The sequence below is a fragment of the Rattus norvegicus genome, chromosome 1 (assembly GCF_036323735.1).
Source record: "Rattus norvegicus strain BN/NHsdMcwi chromosome 1, GRCr8, whole genome shotgun sequence".
Classification (NCBI taxonomy): Eukaryota; Metazoa; Chordata; class Mammalia; order Rodentia; family Muridae; genus Rattus; species Rattus norvegicus.
Genome location: NC_086019.1, coordinates 110,384,665 through 110,408,916, shown reverse-complemented (window position 1 = coordinate 110,408,916; position 24,252 = coordinate 110,384,665). Strand labels below are relative to the sequence as shown.

The 24,252-nt window shown below is 41.3% G+C and overlaps 1 protein-coding gene across 1 annotated transcript in view; it reads right to left on the bottom strand.

Moving 5' to 3' along the window:
- Nucleotides 1–20,417: 20,417 nt before the first annotated feature.
- Nucleotides 20,418–24,252, bottom strand: part of Slc17a6 (solute carrier family 17 member 6) — a 40,053-nt gene continuing 36,218 nt past the window's right edge. Inside the window, 3 exon segments of the mRNA NM_053427.1 lie at nt 20,418–22,512; nt 23,401–23,528; nt 23,892–24,002. Of these exon segments, the coding sequence (NP_445879.1) occupies nt 22,177–22,512; nt 23,401–23,528; nt 23,892–24,002 (575 nt within the window). The 3' untranslated portion in view covers nt 20,418–22,176.

Genomic DNA, 24,252 nt, shown 5'->3' with positions numbered 1-24,252 from the left:
TCTCAGGTTTGAATGAAAAGCATTCACACGAAGATACAATAGATTTTGCCTGATTTCTATTTTAAAAAAAAAAGAATGAATACAGAGGTTTTTCATCCACACGAAACATCCAATTGTTTGACAACTTATTGATTCCCATATATTCTGCCCAGGGAGTCATAAAAACTCCTCTTGTATATAAAATCTCTCCAAGGCTGAGTGCTTCATGAAAAATTAATGGATTTATAAGTGGAAAAAGACAAAATCCCCATTTCCCTCTTCTCTTTGTGCCTGGCTGTCACGTCAAACGCCAGTGGTTTCTATTTCTTTACTTGTGGCTGTGAGATACAGGTTGTTTTATTTTTCATTTTGATTAAATCTCATTTGAAGCCCTTCAAGATTCTAAGCCCCTGTGCCCAGCACCTTCAAAGTCATTTTTACCTCTGTCTTTCCTCCATGTTTTCAGCCTCCCTGGGTAAACCACCCTCTGTGGTTTCCAGATGTGATATCAGATTAGACCACACAACACAAGACCATTTAGACATTCAGAACTGCTCTGTGGATTTCTCTGAGCCGAGGTCCAAGTTAAGGTTGGGAAAAACCTGGGAAAAATTGGGACTTCCTTGAAAGCTAGAGGCTTCCTCGGAGAGAGAGAGGGAAGCTCAGTTAGAAACTTCTTCCTGGTATCTTCTACCTAAACCCTAGTCAGTGAATGAGTAAGATCTAAGGAGTCATCTTGCATAGTGTAGCTGTCGTAGTCTTTTATTTTATTATCTAGCTTCATGAGTGCCAAACACTCTGTCAAATGAGCCCCAGCCCCAACCCTACCCCAGCCCTGCCTCAGCCCCAACCCTAGGCCCAGCTCTGCCCCAGCTCTGCCCCAGCCCTGCCCCAGCCCTGCCTCAGCCCTGCCTCAGCCTTGCCTCAGCCCCAGTCCCAGCCCTGCCTCAGCTCCATCCTTAGGCCCAGCTCTGCCCCAGCCCTGCCCCAGCCCTGCCTCAGCTCCAGCCCTAGGCCCAGCTCTGCCCCAGCCCTGCCCCAGCCCTGCCTCAGCCCTGCCTCAGCCTTGCCTCAGCCCCAGTCCCAGCCCTGCCTCAGCTCCATCCTTAGGCCCAGCTCTGCCCCAGCCCTGCCCCAGCCCTGCCTCAGCTCCAGCCCTAGGCCCAGCTCTGCCCCAGCCCTGCCCCAGTGCTAGCCTTTGAAGCAGTCTTCACTGCTCTTACAGGTCTAGTGCTCGACCTGTAAAAACCTGATTGAATTGGCACAGCTTCCTTGTCTTTGAATGCAGACATTAGTTATCCTGGCTTAAATTGTGTCAGTTAAATGCAATGTTGGATTTCAACCATCATTCCTTGATTTTATATTTTGTTCAGATCTGAGAGTAATCACAAAGGTGTTGTTTATTAAGCACATTTAAAGATCTCAGTACCATGCATGACCCAGCATATGTACATCATTTAGGCTCTATATTAATCTTTAACTTTGCTGTGTTTGTTGGAATCATGGGTTTAACATCATAGTTAAGAATAATAGTAATTGTGTTGGCACCAGTACTGTGTTAAATGCTTGCCTTGATTTATCTCAGTTAATCTTCACTGATAAACCTGTGCACTGTCTTTACCCTCAGAAACACAGATGGGATTTGAGTTCCTCTGAGGTAGAATATATCCCTTCATCTACAAATCAACATAAATAATCTACTGTCCCCAGCAGCAAAGGATGATGAGATCACAAAGGTTCTGAGCTCTGCTTCCAGTGTCTTCTTTCCCTTGCACTTTCTTCTAAGTTCCTTTGCAGATTAGCTCTTGCCTCCTAGCTGGTAGTAAGTGCTCTTGGTAATGGAAGCATCAGTGAGCAGGAGTTCCCTTATTCTTGCTGTGATAGTGAGAAGTGATTACAAGCTCTTGGACACAGCTGATTCCCTTATTCTCCCAACACAAAGGACATTTCACCTCCATCATTCTTTCTCCTTTAAAACCTTCCAGTCTGGCCAGTCTATTTATTAATGTTGCATTAAGAAAATGCATGAATCTAGTCAATTTATAATAGCAAATTTTTCCACATTTCTAGAGTGTGGGAATTGCCAGGATCAAACTGCTACCATGTCCAGATTTGTGTCAAGGTTCAGAGTCTCTGACATGAAAATGATACTGAGGAATGGATGGCTTAGACAGAGTGAACTCAGTGTCCTCACTTGTGAGGAGTAGAAGTATAAGGTTCAATGTGAGTCTTAACTACTGAGAAACCCCCCAAGTGAGACATGGAATTCAATACAAACATAAGAGGTTTATTTTTTTCCCTGCATGTCAGGGTCGACCCTCAATCAGCCCCTCATGGCAAGTGACCAGAAGGTGACCCTGGCTGACTATAACAAGCAGTTTTTATACTTTTGGGGGGTACAGGTTAGTTATATCAGCAAGGTTACAGTTTAAACTTATTGGTTAAGCATATTGGCCTTTGACTCTATTGGCTAGCAAGCATATGACATGCATTCAAACTCTACCTGGGACCAGAGGGTCAGGTGGCTATCAGTCAGTACATTCTGTGGTTTTTCAAGAATGTCCATGCTCCTCCCAAGAAATGAGGGTGGAAAATGGAACTTGGCCTACCCTTGACCCAAGGCAGCAAGCTGGTACTTGGCCTAATCTTGACCCGAGGCAGTAGGTGTAAGGCTGGCAGAAAGACCCTAGGGTCCTTCACTGGAACCCTATAACCTACCTACTTTCTACCAGGTTAAGCCTCATAATAGCTCTTACAATTCAGTAAGAACTAGGGTCCTTCAGAAGGACATGGATCTGCTCCCAGAAGCCCTTTCCTAAGGGCTCCCTCCCATGACTTAATCACCTCTAAATTCCTACCTTTAATATTGCTACCACATCAGCCACTTCATTTCATCCCATGAAGCTGGGGTTACACATTCAGACACTGGCAGGCTCAATTTTTGTTTTCATGAATCCCTTTTCTTCCCTTGACCCCTCCATTTTCACCACCCACTCTGTTGAATGAAAAGAAGAAGAAACTGCTCCTAAGCATAGTGGAAGAGAAAGTTTATTGTAAATAAAAGGGATAAAAATAGATTAAAGGGTGACATAGTCAGAGGCAGAAACATCTGGGAGAGTCCAGAAGTAAAAAGGACCAGACTGAGCCAGGCTCAAGAAAAGGGGAGGAAAAAGAAGGCCAGAGGCTGAGCGAGATGAGCAGCCTGTACTAAGACACTGGTCAAGAGAGAAAAGAACCAGGCTGTTGAAATGGCTCAGAGGTTAAGAGCTCTTCCAGAGGTCATGATTTCAATTCCCAGCAACCACATGGTGACTCACAACCATCTGTAATGAGACCTGGTGCCCTCTTCTGGCCTGCAGATGTACATGCAGGCGGAACGCTGTATACATAATAAAACTAGAGAGAGAGAGAGAGAGAGAGAGAGAGAGAGAGAGAGAGAGAGACCAGGCAACTGAAGTGATTGGATTATGTAGGGAAAGGCAGCTAGGGGAAGGGCAATCCAAGGGCCTTGGCTGGAGAACTTTAGGTTGGGGACTTAGTATGCTTGTCAGGAGGGCCCTGTAATAGCTAGGGAATGAGGGATGCTGAGAGATTATGCAGGCCAGGTCTGCTTGGATATATTAATGAGCACTTTAGTCAACCATTTGTCCTGAGTTTGAGACCTAATGCCTGTCTCCCTTTTCTTCCTCACTTTCCCCTCTTCCTCTGTTTAATTAACATTTTTCCAATATTTCACTTGATTGTAACTGAAGCCTTGCCTGGGCCATCAGTCATTGCCTAACTTTTCTTGATTTGTTCAACAACTACAATTGTTCAACAACAACCCTTTATAAATTCAATTTAAGCCATTGCTAGCAGAAGAGACAGTATGAGTTATTTCTTTATGGAGCTCTCCCACTCTCAATACATTCCGGAGATTCCTGATCTTTCCAAGACTTTTATCCTGAAGGGGTGTTGAATCTTGTCAAATGGTTTCCCAGCCTCTAATGAGATGATAATGTAGTTTTTTCTTTGAATATGTTTATAAAGTGGATTACATTGATGGATTTCCATATATTGAACCATCCCTGCATCCCTGGGATAAAGCCTACTTGATTATGATGGATGATCATTTTGATGTATTCTTGGATTTGGTTTGTGAGAATTATATTGAATATTTTTTGCATCGATATTCATAAGGGAAATTGATCTGAAGTTCTCTTTGTTGGGTCTTTGTGTGGTTTAGGTATAAGCGTAATTGTGGCTTCATCGAACTAATAGGGTAGTGCTCCGTCTGTTTCAACTTTATGGAATAGTTTGAAGAGTATTTCTAAGGCTCATAACTAAACATAGTAAAAGTAATATACAGTGAACCAATAGCCAACATCAAACTAAATGGAGAGAAACTTTAAGCAATCCCACTAAAATCAGGAACTAGACAAGGCTGCCCACTCTCTCTCTCTACCTATTCAATATAGTACTAGAAGTCCTAGCCAGAGCAATTAGACAACAAAAGGAGGTCAAAGGGATACAAATTGGAAAAGAAGATGTCAAAATATCACTATTTGCAGATGATATGGTAGTATTCTTAAGTGGCTCCAAAAATTCTACCAGACAACTCCTAAACCTGATAACTTCAGCAAAGTGACTGGACATAAAATTAACTCAAACAAATCAGTAGCCTTCCTCCACTCAAAAGATAAACAGGCTGAGAAAAAAAATTAGGGAAATGGCACCCTTAACAATAGTCACAAATAATATAAAATACCTTGGTGTGACTCTAACCAAGCAAATGAAAGGTCTGTATAACAAGAACTTCAAGACTACTCTTAAGAAAAAAAAATTGAGAAAGATCTCAGAAGATGGAAAGATCTCCCATGCTCATGGATTGGCAGGATTAATATAGCAAAAATGGCCATCTTGCCTCCTTAAAGAGGAGTGGCAATCTTTTGAAGTAATTAGGTATTTAATTCATTGTGGCATTTGGTACTGAAGATATGTAGGTATACCAAAGTCAAATTATAATTTTCCTTTTATTTTCTTAAAAGATTTTTACATTGATATATTAATTGCCTACATATGCATGCAACTACATGTATAAGTGTAGGTTCACTGATCTACAACTTTGGGGACTCAGGTCTCTCCTTTTACCCTGTGTGTCATGGGGATCCAGCCCAGGTAGACAGACTCAGCAGCGATTTCCTTTACTAGCCTTATCATCATCATACTGGCCCACCTTTGCTTCCCTAAGTTGAAAAAACAAAAACACAAAAACACCCACCAACCCCACATTTCACAAAGCAAAAAACAAACAAAAAGATTTAGTAAAGCAAAAGACATTATCTATTTTAGGGGTTAGTGAAGTTATTTTTAATTATTATTTGTGTGTTTATGTTTTATTTATATGTATGTGCGCTGCACGAGTGCCTTGTACACAAAAAGGTTAAAAAAGAAAGAGCATCAGATCCCCTGTAAATATAGTTAAATTTGCCTGTAGGCTGCCATGAGTGTGCTGGGAACTGCACTGCAGTCTTCTACAAGAGCATCCAGTGTCCTTAACTGGTCTCCTGCTCAGGGTTTTCTCTTCATGTAGATTTCTAAATGAACTCAGAATAACTCATAGTCTGATATGATGTACACATTGATGGATTAGAAGAAGTTTATGAATTTTCCAGAACAATTACTTTTCTTTCTTTTTTATTGTCATCAATGAACAATATTAGAAGTTTTGGTATAATATAAAACTAGAGGTGAATACTTAATGACAAAGATTTAGTGACATTAAAGTTTTTAGAAAGTTAGATTATATAAGCTTGTGAGTAAATGCATATGGTAAACAATGGTGGATTTATATTCACAATATGGTCTTCTAGATTAGATAAAGGGTTTGAAAAATCAACGAAGAAATTAATGGAAAACAGGAAGAGATAAGGCTACTTCTCAAGTGCTATGCATTTTATTCTATTGACTGTCATGAACTGTGATGAGTAGGTACTTACCAGCCGTTCATAAATAACCCAAAAAGAAGAGGACAGTAGTGGATTCCAGATCAGCTTTAGAATTAGAGGCATGATGTGGCATAAGAAACTGAGTCCATAAGAATATTTGTAGCTACCTTCAATAATGAGACTTTGTTTTCTGTTTTACATAAACTTGCATTTACTGATTCCTTTTGTAGTCTGTACCTGTGAGGTTTCCCTGGTTCTGATCCGGGAAGCCATGAATCTCAGAAGACAGGATAATATATACAGAATACAGTATATACTGTAGTATAGATAGACTTCTATTCTCCTTTTATATATATATGGAGAAATGTAAAAGTATAGAGATGATGTTGGGAAGAAGGACTGGCTGTGAGGAAAGAAGTGTCCTGTGTGAGTGACAGCAGTAAAGAAGTAGCTTCATTCTTCTGTTCCTCAGATGCTCTTAGACTTTTCTTGTTAACATAACTATAGCCCTGGCAGATCAAGACACCATGATCGATTTCATAATCCCTCAAATGAGCCTCTGCAAAATGACTCTCAGGAACTGTGGGTACTGTTTATGGTACAAGACCTGTCTAGGGAGTACAAAAGAGACGGGCGTGTCTTATCTTTTGGAACATGGTATTTTCAAAGGACAAAGTATTGTGACCTAATACTGTGAATTCAATGCTTTAAATCTAAAGTCTTATTAGACTGCTACCTTCCCTCTTCAGGAACTTCCAGACATGTACTATGATCTGGCTAATAAGAATGCCTTCCCTGCAGTCTTTGGGGTCTTTGATTTATTGTTCCATTTGCTTTCCAGAGTTCTTTATAAGCATGCTAATTATTTCCAAGTCTACATTTGTGTTGAATGGGTACAGAAACAAGTGCCTTTTCTCTGTCTCTCTGTCTCTCTCTGTCTCTCTCTGTCTCGCTCTGTCTCTCTGTCTCTGTCTCTCTCCTCTCCCCACCCCCACTCACCCGATTCACAAATTTTAAAATGAAAATAGATTCTATTCTCATACAATAAATCCAGATTACAATTTTCCATACTTATACTCCCAGTTCCTAACCACTGACCATCCCCTCCAGATCCACTCCCTTTCTGTCTTTCATTAGAAAAGAACAGGCTTATACAAGATAACTTTTGTTACACAGTGCACAGTTATTTTGTGACCCCTTTGTGTTAAGCCATTTTAAGGCTCTATTTTTACTTTTATGTATGTGCATTTGTTTACATATGTATGTATGTATGTATTATGTATTTATGTATGCATGTGTATGTGGGTGTCAGTGCTTACAGGGCTGGATTGTAGGCACTCATGAGTCACCCAGTGTGGATGCTGGGAACTGAACTCCAGTCCTCTGTAAGAGCAGAAACATGGTCAACTGCTGAGCCACCTCACCAACCCTGGCACCATTTCATGATTCTTGGAAAACCACACAGTGGGTCATTTACTTCCCCAGGTTCAGACACTAAAATCAGAAGTGGAAGTGTGACAAAAGCTGTTGAGTTTAAATGCTAAACACTTTAATGTGCTAATGTGGATCTCTGGGGATGTTAGACACGAATGTTTCTTTCAGAAAAGACCTAATTCCAAAGTTTGGATTTAGACCTGTGTCAGTTCCTTTTCTGTTGCTGTGATAAAATACCCTACCAGAAAAGCAACTGAAGGGAGGAAGGGTTTATTTGGGCTCATAGTTCTGGAGAGAAAGAGTGGATTATAGGTGGGAAAGGAAGGCATGGTAGTAAGTGCCCGAAGGGGGTTGATCACTGACCGCACCGCTTCTGTACTAAGGAAGCAACAGCAAGTGAAGACAGGCTATGGAAAGCCAAAGCCCACTGTAGTTGTGTACATCCACCATTGACAAGACTCTGTCTCCTAAAGTGAAGGACCAGCTTAAGACCAAGAGTTCAAACATGCACCTATGGGGGACGTTTCACATCCAAGCTAAAAGTGCTATGCCTCTAGAACACTGATGGTCTCGTGTGGTCCTATGAGCTTCCTCTGGACTACTCTGTCAAGAGAGAAACAGTGAATTTCAAGGCCACTGAAAGGCACATTACAAAATTCAAATTTTGGCTATTGCCCTCCTCCAAACAACTTTCAATGGCATCAATTACAGTGTTTCCAGTTGTTCTCCTGAAATAACTCCTAAATCTACATCAGCTAGAAAGACATGGACAGAAAGCTTTTGAACAATATGAAGTGTGGCTTAGGTAAGTAGGGCGTGCTGCATTAAGCACAAATGAAAGTAAAGGAGTAACATCAGCTGGTCAGGGATAGTGTTGGATCTGAGCACTGGTAGGGTTTTCCATCTACAAGTTAGTTTCCCTCATAAGAGCGTTGGTAAAAGCTCCACAGTAGCTTACAATCATCTATAGGGAAAGCTGCTTCTTCTCCGTCAATCAGCAAGAAGAAACAACTCTTGTTTGACGAAGGAAACTAAGCTGCTTGTTTCACATTGATTGGGGTAGGCTAGAATAGAATTCTATCTAAAAAGAGAATTGAAGCATTATTGATGTCAGCTGGGGCTGCAAAGTCAAGTATTCACAATCAGGAATGACCAGTTCATATTAATTGAGGTCCTTCCTGGAGACATTTCTTCAGCTCCTATATCATGAAGAAAGGGGTAAAAGGGAAGATATTTAGACACTAGGTCTGCTGCTACTGATCCACCCACCTTTGTGTGTGCGTGTGGTGTGTGTGTGTGTGTGTGTGTGTGTGTGTGTGGTGTGTGTGTGGTGTGTGTGTGTGGTGTGTGTGTGTGGTGTGTGTGTGGTGTGTGGTGTGTGTGTGTGGTGTGTGGTGTGTGTGTGTGTGGTGTGTGGTGTGTGTGTGTGTGTGTGTGTGTGTGTGTGTGTGTGTGTGTGTGTGTGTGTTCATGACTGGGTCCCTTCTGTCTACGTTGTGCTGAGTCCTAGTCTTTCGTTGCTTTTCTATAAGTACCCTGACATGTCTCCCAATCTCCCATAACCCTAAGCATTATCAACTAGAAGATGATTCTCAAAATAATTTCTGTGCCCTGATGTCCCCACCAAGAATCAGGATCATTTAGCCAGCTTGTTAAGTACTGTATTCACTTATATGTCAGATAAACAAAGACCCTTAGTAAATACAAATCATCATCCCTACATTTGACCTCCTGCTCCTGTCTTCTTTATTGTCCCAAGATTTTCAATAGTAGTGCCATCCACACAGGCTTCAAAATCCATGAAGTTATCTTTGGCTTCTCTTTCCTTCATAGCCTCACCATAAAATGTATCTTGAAACTGGCTCAGCACTTACTTCAAAGTATGGCACGACATGCTGCTCAGCTGGTATTTCATGTTTCTTCTCTTCTTCTCTTTCTTCCTTTCTTTTTTCCTGTTAGCATTTTGTCTAAGCTCCACCCCACAGTTACCTGGCAATAGCCAGGTAGGCCTAACTCATTATAAAAAGGGCTGCTTGCCCCCTCCTCTCTTGCCTTCCTGCTCCTGCTCTGTCTTCTTGCCCCCCCCACCATGCTCATGGCCAGCCTCTACTTCTCTACTCTCTCCTTTTCTGCCTCTACTCTCCCCTTGACTCCCCTCCCATGCCCCGAAAAAACACTATTCTATACTATACCAGCATGTGGCTGGTCCCTCAGGTGGAATGGATGCCTCAGCATGGGCCCAACAAGGCACCCGCTTCCCCATACCTGACCATGCCTCCATAGAACATATACACTTTCTCCTTATCTTTTTATAAACACATCACTTTTTTTCTTTTCTCCTTTCTTTCTTTTTTTGAAGTGAGTTCATCCCTTTGTCCAAAATTAAGCAAATAAATGGCCTCCTGTGTCTATTTTTGCTCTGTGTGTGTGTGTGTGTGTGTGTGTGTGTGTGTGTGTGTGTATTCTCGTCCATAGGAGAACTTTAAATGATTTTTCCCCTGAAACGTAAGCCATTTATCAATTCAATTTATAAGTTGATAATGGTCTCCCACAAAACTTGAAAATCCAAACAGGTCTTGGTTTCCTTCATCCTTCTTCATGGGCAGTTCATCCCACACTAACAGTCACATCCAGTTTTACAAACTCAGCAGATTGTTATTCTTGAAGTACTCACCTGCCTGCTACTTGCTCCCCTGACTCTTTCTTGCTAAATGTCACCCCTGTTATCAGTTAGGTTCTCTGGAGGAAGGGAAAAAGTGATTGGATTATATGGTCAGAGCTTGCAGGATCTCACAGTGACCATTTATACCTTGGAAAGGTAGAAACACAAACAAACAACAACAAAAACATAAACAAAAACAGCTCTCAGAACAAAAGGAACCAAAGTTATAGCCTCAGGATGAAGGTGTGCAGCTCACCAGGCAGTCACTGGTATAGGCCTGAATGCAGAACAAGTGGCTAACTGAGGCGTATTTAAAATATCAAAGTGGACCTAGCTGGTCAAGTCTCACTGTATCCTTCTATCCCAGCAGTACCAATGTAAAGCTGACCAACCCTGCCCCCTACCCTGAACTCTCCAACCTAGGGACTAGGCTGCCCTTCCCTCCTCTTGCTTTCTCCTCTCATCCCCCATCTCAGGGTTTTGTTCACTCTCTCAGATGTCCCCGCCTCTGGTGATGCTGTCTCATATCTACAACAAACCTTCTCTTCTACACTACCTGGAATCAGTCACGTTTTCCCTTTTATTCCTCTTTTTCCCATTGAAATGATGTGGGCCATGATGAAAGGCTAAAGAAGTTGGAGTGTGCTACTGATCATTGGAGGCACGTCTCCCATTCAACCACTGTCCCACTTGGCAGGCCTCTCTGGGAAGCCACACAGACAAACTCAAACAGTGTTTCACTAATCTTGGCCCTCATCTCAGTCTAGGTGACTGTAAATATCTCTTGTGGGTTTGCCTCTCTCCAGCTGCAGGCATCACTGGCTCATGATTCCCAGCCTCTGCCTTCTCCAAGAAATTGCCCTCAGCCTCTTCCTTGAGAGGTGATTTTTTTTTCCTGCAATGACAGACTGAAAGGAAACAAAAGGACCTCCTTCTTCATGGCTGGACTACATTGTTAGCATTCTGTCTAAACTCTGCCCCGCAGTTACCTGGCAACAGTCAGGTAGGCCTGATTCACTGTTTACCCTTCTCTCTCTCTCTCTCTCTCTCTCTCTCTCTCTCTCTCTCTCTCTCTCTCTCGTTCTATTACTCCTCTCTTGCTCTTTCCTTCCGGCTCCTGCTCTGTCCTCTCCTCCCTCCCCCCTCCTCTCCACATGCTCATGGTCAGCCTCTACTTCTCTACTTCTCTACTTCTCTACTTCTCTACTTCTCTTCTCTTCTCTTCTCTTCTCTTCTCTTCTCTTCTCTTCTCTTCTCTTCTCTTCTCTTCTCTTCTCTTCTCTCTCTCTCTCTCTCTCTCTCTCTCTCTCTCTCTCTCTCTCTGCCTTTCTCTGCCTCCACTACCTTCTCGACTCCCCTCCACATAACCTGAATAAGCTCTTTTCTATACTATACAGTCAGTTGTGTGGTCCCTCCAGGGGGAAGTATGCCTCAGCATGTACCCCCTATACCTCCACAGAACATATACCCCCTCTCTTCATCTTTTTTATAAACATATCATACATGGTGCAACTGATGTTTTAGACCTACTGGTGAAACCATCCTGAAAGGACCTGCTGCAGGGACAAGATGCTTTCATTTGCCTTCGTTCATCCTGTTCGCCGTTCCTGAGAGCACTCCTTAAATCACTCAAAATGTCCTCACCTTGGGTCCCACTTACCCTGATTAGGATTGCTCTTCGGGAGCTAGAGAGTTGGCTCCCAGCACACAACATGGTGGCTCACAACCTTCTATAATTCCCATTCCAAAGGATCTTGTGCCCCATTCTAGCAGATGATATACTTACACATATGCAGGCAAAGCACCCATGTGCATAAAATAATGTATAAATAAACATTTTAAGATTTTAAAGATTTCAAAAGGCTCCATTGCAACCCTGGTTTAAGCTGGATTCCTGGACTCCCTGTCCACTTTATTTTGCTTCTAACAGGCTATTATGAAATTGTCTTCTAAAGTTTCCTTTTTAAAAATTCTGTCTCCTGGGAGGTGAGAGACTCTCAGGACTCAAAGGGAGGGACCTTCTATGAAATGCCCTACAGTGGGAAGAAGGAACTTGTAGGGCCCACCACCAGCAGAAAGACAGGGCATCAAGTGAGGGATGGAGCTGCCATCCCACAGTCAAAAACTCTGACCCATAATTGTTCCTATCTGGCAGAAATGCAGGGACAGAAATGGAGAAGAGCCTGGGGAAAAGGAGGTCCGGCGATAGCAGGCTCAAATTTGTATCCAGCTCAAGGGGAGGCCCCAAGGCCTGATGCTATTACTTAGGCTATGGTGTGCTCACAAAAAGGGGCTACCCTTTGAAAGACCCAACAAGCAGCAGAAAGAGTCAGATGCAGATACTTACATCCAACCAATGGACAGAAGCTGCTGACCCCTGTGGTTGAATTAGGGAAAAACTGGAAGAAGCTGAGGAGGAGGGTAACCTTGGAGGAGGACCAGCATCTCAACTAACCTGGATCCCTGAGATCTCACAGACACTGGGGCACCATCCAGGAGGCATACACTAGCTGTTATGAGGCCCAACACAGCAGAGGACTGCCGGGTTTGGACTCAGTCAGAGAAGATGCACCTAATCTTCAATAGACTGCAGGCCCCAGGGGGTGGGGAGGTCTGGTGGGGTGGGGGTGGGAACATCCTCATGGAGACAGGGGTGGGGTAGGGGGTGGGGAGAAGTATGGGATGTGGAACAGTCAGATAGTGTACTAGGAAGGGGATAAAATCTGGACTTTAGAAATAAAAAGATTAAATAAAAAATAATTCTGTCTCCTAGACTTCTGACCAATAACCCACACTGTACACTCATGCAAATGTGCCAACAGACAGTGCAGGGTAAAGTGTAGAGTAGCTTTAGACCAACAAGTAGACAAGCTTTCTTTCTGGACTTGGCTTTTTCAAAGCTGACTCCTGAAGTGGGTAGATTTTATTTTTAATAAGGTCATGTTTTTTTAAGCCAATAAGAGAAACAGGTGACCTGTGCCCCTGGGGAGTTATCCCCGGACCTCACTTTAAAATCAGACTGACATTAATAGAAGATGCCTAAGGGAAGTTTAAGAATGGAACCTTTAAAATAACCAACCAAGAGCTGACCTGAGGTGGGGCTTGTCCTTGAGATACTCGGCTCATTTTGTGCTGAGTTTTCCTTGCACACCAATACCAAAAAGACAGTAGATGTCATACAAACAATTCAGTTCAGGGTCTCTGTGGGAAATAATTAATAGTATCATATACACATGGCCATGGTTCTCTGGGTCTAAGGACCCAGATGCTGCTTCACTTGAGTGTGTGTTTTTCTCCTTGCTATACCCTCAACCAAGGGTTCTTTTGTATAGTCCACTTGGTTTATGTAAGCCTTCAAATTCGCTTAGTTACAAGTTGGGAGTTGCTTACACAACTGGATATTTTCTGTAAATAATGAAACACCATTAATAAAAGCAACTTGAAAGAATTTATTTCACTCAGAGTTTCATATAACAGGTCGTCACTGAAAGTAGCGAGGGCATGAACTGGAGGGAGAAACTAATGTAGAGGCCATGATGAGGTGCTTCTTATTGGCTTATGTATGGCTTGCTTAGCCTGCTTTCTTATAGAACCCAGGACCTCCAGCTCTAGGAATGGCACCATCCACAAGGGCTGAGCCCTCATCCATCAATAACTAATTGAGATAATGCCCTACAGGCTTGTTTGTATCATGGAGGCAATTTCTCAACTGAGGTTCTCTCCTTTCAGATACCTCTAGTTTGCGTCAAGTTGACATGAAACTAGCCAGCACACTTCTTGTCTTGAACGCTGCTGTGAGTAACTAAAAATTATAAGAAATCTCCCCATACCTCTGTGCAATATACTTGCAAAAACCCTGTGTTCTGAGCAGTGTGGCCTGCACCAAAACAGCTTTAGCCAGAAGGAAAGGTATCCTTGTCCAACCTATCTCCCTCTGTCTCTGTAAGTCTCTCTGCCAATGGTCATATGTAGAAAGTGTGTTGATGGGAAGACAATAAATCCCAGAGGATCATGGGAGAGGAAGTGAACACTGCTGTGACTTTTAACAGTGACACAGGCAATACCCCATGAGTGGATCGGCTCTCCAGCACCTAACAGCACAAAGGCACAGAGCGTGAATATTTGCGATTTTACTTGGTTTTTAGTTTTAGTTTAGTTTTTAGTTTTCAACATTTGGCTGATCTCATATAGGGGTATGTATAGGGTTGTTGATTCTTAATAAGCACATTCCTCCACATCAAACTTGTGTCTTCTGTAATAACTGACATTGCTAATCACACTGAATGCTTTCACTGACTTCTTTAAGTAACGCTAGGTATAGTAACAATCACTAAATGCTGGGAATCTGGCTCTGAGTGATTTGGGATTCAAGTCATCCCTCTGAGAAGACTTGTTTTATGCCATGCTCATCTTACTGCTTGCCCTTTGATACAACATGTGTGCCATCTGATCCTTGAGGGAATCAATGGCATGTCTTTTCAGGCAGGTCTCTTGTCAGCAGAACCTCAGCTCAGTGTCTCTCTCGGATGTCTTCTTTGTCTTCTTTTCTATGCAGCATCTGTGTTCACTTTGCCATTGCTGACAAGCACTCCACATGCCCCATTCCAGACAGGGTTAATGGTGGGCTCAGTTGGTCATGTTCCTTAGAAACAGTTCTGGGGAAACAATGCCTATAGTTAGCCAAGTCAGACTATGCTGGCCAAGAATCTCGTTGCCCTTAGTAAAGTGGGAGGCTGACGCTAAGACTAGTTGCTTTGTGACTGGAGAGACGACTCAGTAAGGAATAATGTACACTCCTTTTATGGAGGATTCACTTCCTCATACTCATGTAGGGTAGGTAGCTACTTATATCTCCATCTCTATGGGAGCCAGTGCCCTCTTTTGGCCTCTGTCATACTTAGACTCACATACATGTACCCACACACTGACACACACAAATACATTTATTTAAAAACACAATTAAATAAACAATCTCTTTTAAAAAAGAGTAGTTGCTTTGTGAACATAAAATAATAAGATATAATAATGATAATAAATGTAAAAATTGAGAGCCTGATGATTTCCGAGACCATAGAAAAGTTGTTATAAGTTCAATGTGTTAAGCTATGTCTTCAGAAATTCTTATGTTGAAGAATTATTGCTTTAGAATGGAGATGTGGTTATTGCAGAAAGTAATTAGCTAATATGCGATCAGAGTAGACTAGAGTCAGATCATACTCAAATACAATTTGTTTCTCTATAAAAAAGAAAGCCATGTGTAGAGACAGAAAACTCACGGAAAATTCTGCACCAAGATTGTGGGGAGTTCTGGGGGCTGAGGAGATGCTCAGTGGCTAAATACTTCTCAAGAAAGTGTGTTGACACAAGTTCAGAACACCAGAAAACCCCATAAGTGCTAAGTGGGCTTTACAGCCTGGCTGTAATTCTAGCCTCAGAATGCAGACTTGGGAGATCAACAGAGCAAGATGACTAGCAAGACTAGCCTTATGGATGAGCTCCATGTTTGATTGAGAGACCTTACTTCAATCAATAAGGTCAAAGATTGACCCAGGATGGCTCTTGAGATCTACCTTAAGCCTTTCATGCATGTTGTAGATTTGGGAGTGTACACTACTTCACTCCTGTCAATTATGAAAACTTCTTGGTGAAAGTGTAAGAGGAAGCACAGGAGTAATTTCTAGCGTTAGCAGTCTTGCTGCTCAGCACTACTTATGATTGTGTCTTGGGGTTTTTATAATGCATGTAAAAAAAAAACCTACCCAAGAACCTAGTATTGGCATTAGTGCTATTCCTGGGTTCTAGTTTAAAATATCTAAACAATGCAGCAAGGTGACAGAGAGAGGTGTTGAACTTGAGAGCTTTCCTGTGATGTCTAGAGTTGCCATATATGACTCTACCTTGATCATAAGGAGCCGTGCTCTGTCCAGAGGACAGAAAACAATTAATGGAGAATATTGATACTATTGGGAGGATCCCCACTGAGCACCATATGCCCTCCTGGTTTTATTAGTTGTTTTTGAAAAAATAAACAACAACAACAACACCTATTTATAGTCTCTTACCACATATATGATTATCTGACCACGTTGGTTCTACTGAAAACTATTATAATGTTAAATCCTACATCTAAGGGACTACCTGACAGGCTTATCCTGTCCAACTTTTTACATGCCCCTAAGAGCACTTGGACTGATTATTCTGCAACATGTTGTAGTTACTTACTATGTGTTCCTAATGTGGCCTCTTGATTGATTGCTGCCTCTCCTTCACCTCTGAGGTGTGCAGAGACTTGTTCCACCTCCAAATTTAGCTCCACACTGTTTACCTTCCTCAGGTCTCTTTCAGGAACACAAATTCCCCATAGCAGTATGGAGTATTTGTTAAGTCCCTTAAGTATATCAGGCCTTGGTTATGGAACCACTAACGTTTTGCGTGCTTTACAGGTTAGTGGAAGAAATATCTCATCGAGAGTTGTTGTAAAAGGAACATAAAAGGGTTAAAAGCATTTAATAGTGTAGTTGTATAAGGAATGTTGATAGTTTTCCAGGATAGGAAGAGTTCGTTGTCCAGTTATAAGATTCTGAATTTGTAAAGTTCCCTCTGTTTGCTATGACAGATCCTATTCCTTCCCATGCTTACTTTCTTCTCCTACATTAGAATTCTCTAGAGATGAGGACAAGTCCAGTTCATTCTCCTTAATTTTCCCATTTCTAATGCAAGTACAGACAGCAAGGGTTGAAGGGAGTGAGGAACTGAGAGAGGGAGAGTATAGCTTTGGAGAGATGTGTTAGTGTTCTTGGTTAAAACTTAATAGATGTGCTTTTTCTACTTATCTAATCAGCCCCACATCTTTGTGTAATGTTAACACTGAAAATATTAAAATACATACCAATGCTTTCCATCCTGGGTCTTCTGCACCTGCCACTTTCTCCGATGCTTGCTTGCTGGCAGGCTCTACCAGGCTAAGCTGGCTCACTTTGCTGAGAATGCTGCCTATCAAGTCCCTGAGTTAGTTTCTCAAGCAGTCGCTTCCCTCTTCTGGCCCTAAGTCTCGATCTGCTTCCCGTTTTCATTTAAGCTTGATAGGGCTCGAGAAACACTCTACCTGCCCCAGTTATTTGTGTCCTGTCACTAGAATGGACACCTGTACTTGTCATGACTGCATTCCACCCCACTGCAGGCATCAAAGAGTAAACGGCTTTATGAACTCTGCAATGAGACACTGTTGAACAATGTTTTATTGCCTCAGCAGAATTAGAAATAAGAACCACACAAAATAGCCCAGCAGGACAAAGAGGTCCTTCTTCTAGGATTCCCACCATACCAGAGATAAAAAGTGGGTGGCTAATGGTTTTACTGTAATAGGAATGTAGACGGAAAAATAAACATACAGATTTATCTTTCATGGAATTCTGGGAATAACTGTACCACTCAGATTGAGGACCTTAGTAATTTATAAGAAACAACAGAATGAAATATATGGAACTCAGAATAGTTTACAAACAATTTTGTAAACATTTTTAGAACAATTAAGATCATTCAAATTTTTTTATTACAATACAGGTTGGGGGACCTGAGTCCAAGCAACCTGTCATGGCTTATATCCGAGTATGTAAAACAAGAAAAACATTACATTGAGGCTCACAGACAAATTATTTTTATTTTCTCTGTTAATCCATTGCAATTAGAGTTGAAAGCAACTGTATTTTTGCATTAATGTTGATGGACTAGTTTGATTGATTGATGATTGATTGATTGGTTGGTTGTTATGAGAAAGGTTTCCCAATGTAGCTCCTCCTAGGCTGGAACTCATAGTGAATGATTTACCTGGTTTTTTCTCTTGGGTGGTGGGATTATAGGCCACTACATGCTAATTTGTACACTGTAGTCTGGGAATAGACATGGGCTCCATAATATCATTGTAGCTATCTCTTTATTTTCAAGTCACTGTAGAGCAATCCTCAGACTTGGTGAGGTCTGCTATAAAGATAGCCTTCACCAGAGACACGGCATACATTGGTTGGCTTTGTGCTGAAGAATTTTAGAAGTGTGTGCAATCTTTCCTTTGCCTAGACTTTATTAACCAAAAGCATATCCCAGGGATGATTGCATTAATTTTTAGACTTAGGAAAGTGTCAAATGCCCTTAAAGAACATGACTGTCTCCATTGGCAACTCAGAGATAAAAAAAAATAAGGAAAAGGAATGGAAAGTAATAAGGGTTGTCTTTTGAGAGTAAAATGTCATACCTAGCTAGATAATTCTTATTTATATAATTTTTAGTCAAGGAAAATATAATCAAAATCCCAGAGCAAATACTGATTCTGTGTCCTATTTACTGTAGGTCCAATGAAAAATGCCAAAGTTAAACTTTGATTATGCCCTGCCTTCCCTCTCTGCAGATGCACTCATGAATGTCTGCGGGTTACAGCTCTGTCTTCTTCCGGCACAGTGTGAATGACGGCTTAGTGTGTGTTCTTCATTTGGCATCAGTCATATCTTTTACTTATGCATTGCTACATGTGCAATGGCAGAGAACAACTTGGGGGATTCAATTCTCTCCTTCTGTTGTGGGATTCCTTGAATGGGATAGAACTTACTTCTTGGCTCAGTTCAGAAAACTAGGAGCTCGGACTTGAAGCCATCCTCCTGCCTCAGATTCCTGAAGGATGAGATTTATACGTTTGAGCTACTACTTTTTAACAATGACTTTTACCTAAGGAAGCTTCTGGCTTTGTAATGGATTTATAGTGAAAATGGGAACACAGGGACCTGAATGGTAAAAGCAAGTTCTTTAGGACCAGTCTGGGTTCTATTCTGCAGAATCTTCACGAAGTTAAATACCACCGTAGTAATGATTTCTTACTTAGGAAAGATAAATAGTGATGACGACAACGACGACGACGACGACGACGACGACGACGACAAGGACCAACTTTAGAAATAAATGTGAGACTAAAACAAGGGGAGATATGGGAAAGTAAGTCAAAAGTACAAACTAGTAGATGCATGTCATGATGACGAGGAAGAGAAATGAAGCAAGAGACTGTCTGACCACGGATGAGAGAAATGAAGGGGACATTGGTGCCACTTAGCTGGAGACAGCACTGAAACAATATAATTAGAGAAAATGCAAAGTCTACACAGAGGAATTGGGTGAGTGAATGGTACGAGCTGTCTTTGAGGTATATAGAGACAGCCTGTGAGCCACCCTAAGCATTAGGCTTAGTCTAGTGTCTGTCTCCTCAGGAAGATGATGTGGGTTTGCTTGTGTGTGGCCGGGGTGGGGGCGGGAGAGGGGAAATCTATATTCCTTCACTTGTGACTAGAGTTAGTGGTTTTTCAGATAGTGTTTGAACTGACAAACACCTATTTAATTTGTTCAAAGAAAATCTCAAGATGTGCTAAAAATCACAGCACACCTAATTATACTTTATTTCAAAACTTAAAACTTCTAGCAACAGCCGTGTTGCCTTGACAAAGTTCGATCCTCCCTGTAGACCTCCATTGTCCTCAGCTATTAAACACATCTCAGTGTCAACCAACACATCTCTCAAGTCTTTTTAGCAGTATAGTATCAGGAGTCTGATTTTTTATGGTTGTTTCACACACAGATTCTAAGTTAATTACGATTTCTTAAGTGTGCCTATGTGTACACATGCTCGTGTGTGTGTGTGTGTGTGTGTGTGTGTGTGTAAGCACACCTGACATGTGAGGGCAGTGCCTACAGATTCCAGAAGAGGTTGCCGCATCCGTTAGATGGAACTAGGATTCCAGGTGAATGGCAAAGCATGATGTACAATTAGGCACTGAACCGTCTCTCCAGCTCCCCTACTCCCGCCTAACTCAGCAGAGGCTTCTGTTTTTACACAGACTGAGAACTCTGGCTGCATTTCAGGTGATATACATACTCTGTCACATGTCTTGCTCACTGCTAAATAGTTGGACTAACACATCTATTTAACTTTTTCAAAATTAGACTTTCCAAGCTTCTCTTTTTTTATTTTTTCTAAACTGGGAATACATGAATACCTGCTTAAGAGAGCCACATTGTGGGTTTACATAACATCAGAGACAGTCACTGAAAGTGACTGGCAGCACCTAGTCCGTGGGTGATGAAAATGAGGTGGCAGTGTTGAACTGACAAGTTGAGGTTTATTTCCAAACTTTGGCTTTAAATTTAGCATCAGGAGTTGTGATGACACAGTTATTGAAAGATAGAGTTTGACCCACAGTTTCATTTCTGAGCTTAAACTCTCCCTACAGAATCAGGTCTCCCACCTAAAGAAGGGTATTAAATCCCAAGGCACTAATTAGCAAGTCTGCTACTGTCGAGCCTATATTTGGCACCATTGGAACACCCGTAAGCTACAAGCCAAACCACACCGAAATTAAGGTACTGATTTTACGAAAGGGTAAATAGAACATTTTATTAACACTTGCTTCGCAGCAACAAAATGACAGTTCACATCTTTTTACTCAGCACAGCAAGGGTTATGGTCACATGATAGTACTTGGAGACACAAAGCAGAGAGGGACTTTAGTTTCTTAAGGTCAGGAGTGGTTTGCATTTAGAAACAAACTTCACGTTTTATATTCGCAGTAGCAGGGCCTCCAGTCAAGAGCACAGGACACCAAACAGACCAAATACCCAAAACAGACAGGTAAACACACCAGGTGACACTTTGCGTTAAATTGGGATGTGCATTCTTATCAGCGCAAAACATTGTAAAGAGCTCCGATGTTAAGTTCTTTAAAAGAAAGAAATCAGTGCTACCACAAGCAGTATGGGGATAGTTTACACACAGCAGGTTTATGCTTCGCACTTATTGCTTGGTACACAAATGTTGCAGTTCCTGTTGAATTAATTATATTAAGAAATGACGAGCAAAATGCCTTTTTTTTTCCCATCTAAAATTCTATGACTCTATGAAAGTAGAAATTGCAATCCCCAAACCCAACATTAGGTGTATGCTTGTTTTTGGTTCTGTGTGAAAAGTATTTGTTATGTTTGTGTGAGTGGATATGTATAAGATATACAGGGATGTAGATATAATTTTAATATACTTTGTACTATATACTCAAGACAAATACCTCTTAAATGGGACATTAGGTCATAAAATCGTCTACATATACAATCTCTATTGTTTATCTTTTCATATTATATACAGCTTTGTGGTGTGAGTTCCATATAGTCTCTAGTTATCAAGGAAGATTATCTAAATTTTCTATATATTTTTGTTGTTAATATTGCATTTTAAGGGCTATATCTTCATAGTAAATTTTTATTAGATTCTTTACGATTATACATATATTAATCATTTTTCCTAATGCAAGTTACAACCAGTACAAAGTTGTAATAAAAAATACATTGAAGTCTATTTCTTCTTATATTCTTTTTTGCAAAAAAAGTCATGTGATATGTTACATGGACGTTGGATTTCATTGAAATGTGAAGGTTTGATACTGTCAGGTAGTGAATGGGAGAGCATGGAGCATACTCCTCCCTTTACAAGCTCTTGTTCATAAAAATAAGTGTTTGTGCCCAAGCGTTTCACAAAACACTGCAAGATAAGCTTTTGGAAGATCACAAAATATCACACACTGTGCACTCCTAGTAATAATTCAGTACAATTTTGCTAGCTATACAATATAGTTCTCCAATTAAAAGATATAGCCACTCCATGATATACACACAATGATTATCGTCAGTACCCAATCTAGCCATCTTTCCAGTTCTACTATGTCTCTAGACAGGATTTCCCTGGGATATTTTGCAGTCCAGTGTAATAAATAAATAAATGCAGTTCACATAATCCAGTAGCTTTGGCTTCCTAACTTCCGTAGGATGACATGTGCCAACTGTTGTAGTTGTACTCTCTAACGTGGTGATGGGTCCAACGAATACCTACTTATTTCTACAGGAAACCTTTAAATCACAAACGAAAAGGACGAATGGCCTGAATGGAAATGGCGTCACGTGACTGCCGCCACAGATTGCACTTGATGGGACTCTCACGGTCTGTTTTGAATTCATATTATTATTATTTTTTGAACAGCAAGACTTGCTTGGTTGATGTGTTTACATGTTTACACCACATTTCTTAAAATGATTTTGTGCAATCACAATTAATTTAATCACAAACACTACAAAGGAATCCAGCAACTAGCTTCGTTATGAATAATCATCTCGGTCCTTATAGGCGTACGCGTCTTGCGCACTTTCTTGCACAAATTCTTCCTTTTTCTCCCAGCCGTTAGGCCAGCCTCCGTTCTCCTGTGAGGTGGCGCCGTAGGATTTGGTGGTACCGTAATTTATGTAATTCTGAGTGATGTCCCCCGTTTCTTCATCCAGTTCATCTTCATGAATGAAGCCACACTTTTCTTCGCTTGTTTCCTCAGGGTCTGCCCAAGGTTGCTTCTCTCCTGAGGCAAATAGTGCATAAAATATGACTCCACCATAGTGGACCAGTGCAGCGATGAGGAAGACATACTGCCATTCTTCACGGGACTGCAGTGAGAAAAGCAAGGCTGTGAAAGCACATCCCCAAACCGGAAAGCCACCCTGAGAGCGCGCTCTGCTTTTCAGGAGGCCTTATCCATGTCATGCGAACACTTCGAAATAAAACTATTTGCTCTAGTATTTAATATTTCAAGATAAAGTTCTGAAAAAAAAACATTTTAAATACACTGCTAGTCTGTAGAGTTTAAGAATATTCCCTTTTAGGTTTATTAATTATTCTCTATTTTATTCTCTTTTTTGATTGCAGGCATTGCTATGTATGTAACTCGTCTTGAACTGAGAATTCTCCTGACACTTTCTCCTCAGGACCCAAGTGATAGGTATGGACCACCTCCGCCCGCTAGCCATGGGCTTGCCTTTCTCGTTCCTTTTCTTCATTTCCATCTGTGAAACCTCAAGTCCGAAGCCCAGCATGTACATACAAGGACAGCTATCTAACAATAATAGTCTTCCTTATAAAACCAGCTTGGGATCTGAATTGAAGTCGACAAATAAAGGTGGGGAAAGCTGTTTCTATTTTCTAACATAGGGGCAAAGGTTTGCAGATCCTGGAGGTGATATTCTTGCCACAACATGGACATCATAAAAAGACCCTGTATTTTGTATAAGGCCCTAGATGGGCTAATTAACATGTATAAATAAATAAATAAATAAATAAATAAATAAATGATATTGGAAGAGCTTGAGAAATAACTTGCTTAAGGATTGGGGAGGTGGGTCATGTCTGAGCTACTATAAAGACCTGTCTCTCTGATAGATAGATCCGATCATTTGTCCTTCCTACTTAAAAGTGGAGGGAACACTACTCCAAAGAGAACACAAAAGCTACTTTCCAGTTATAAGAATCATCGACTATGGAAATACTCTCATTCCTACCTTGTTCTTCGTCATTGCACCAACAATGATCGGGCAGACCATTCCCGACAGCGTGCCAACACCATTTGAAATGCCCATTAAGATACTGGCATATCTCGGGGCAATATCCAAGTGGTTCACATTGAAACCTGAAATATACACAGAAGCTTCGGCTCAGGGCAACATAAACTTCTAAGAAGCAAGTACCCGGTACAGAGCATCAGACCACATCTTCTCAAAAGATACTGAGTACGTACTATGTGCTTATCAGTCAGCTTTTCATAACTCCATTCAAGGACTTCATGAGAAGGCAAGGATGAGCATTCTCTTTCCCAATACCTAACATGACTCACTGCAAACATTCTTTGAACAAATGGATCAAGTATAACAAAGGAAGAAACAGTCAGTATGGAGAAAGGGGAAAGCTAAAAGATGTTTCTAAGTGTTAGAAGTGTGGTCCAGTGCATAGACAATTACTAGCAGAGATCAAGACAAAAAAGGAAATGCCTTACCAGAGATAGCAAATCCACTGAATCCCACTGCAAGCACCAAGAAGGAGATGGCCACCCCTCTAGTATGAGAGTAGCCAACAACCAGAAGCAGTGTGGCTTCCATGCCAAAACCTTTGAAGGCAAACATAGGACAGTATTGTACAAATCTCTGTAACCCTTTATATTCTTTGAGAATTCCTTTTATTCTTTGAGAATTTCTCACAACAAGTTCTGATCACATTCATCTCCTCCCCCAATCTTTCCAGAGCCACACCCACTTTCTTACCCACCCACTTCTGTGTGTCCTTCTTTCAAAAAAAAATATATATATGATGTCAAATTTGTGGTGCCCATATATTATTGGTTATGTGTCCTTCCACTG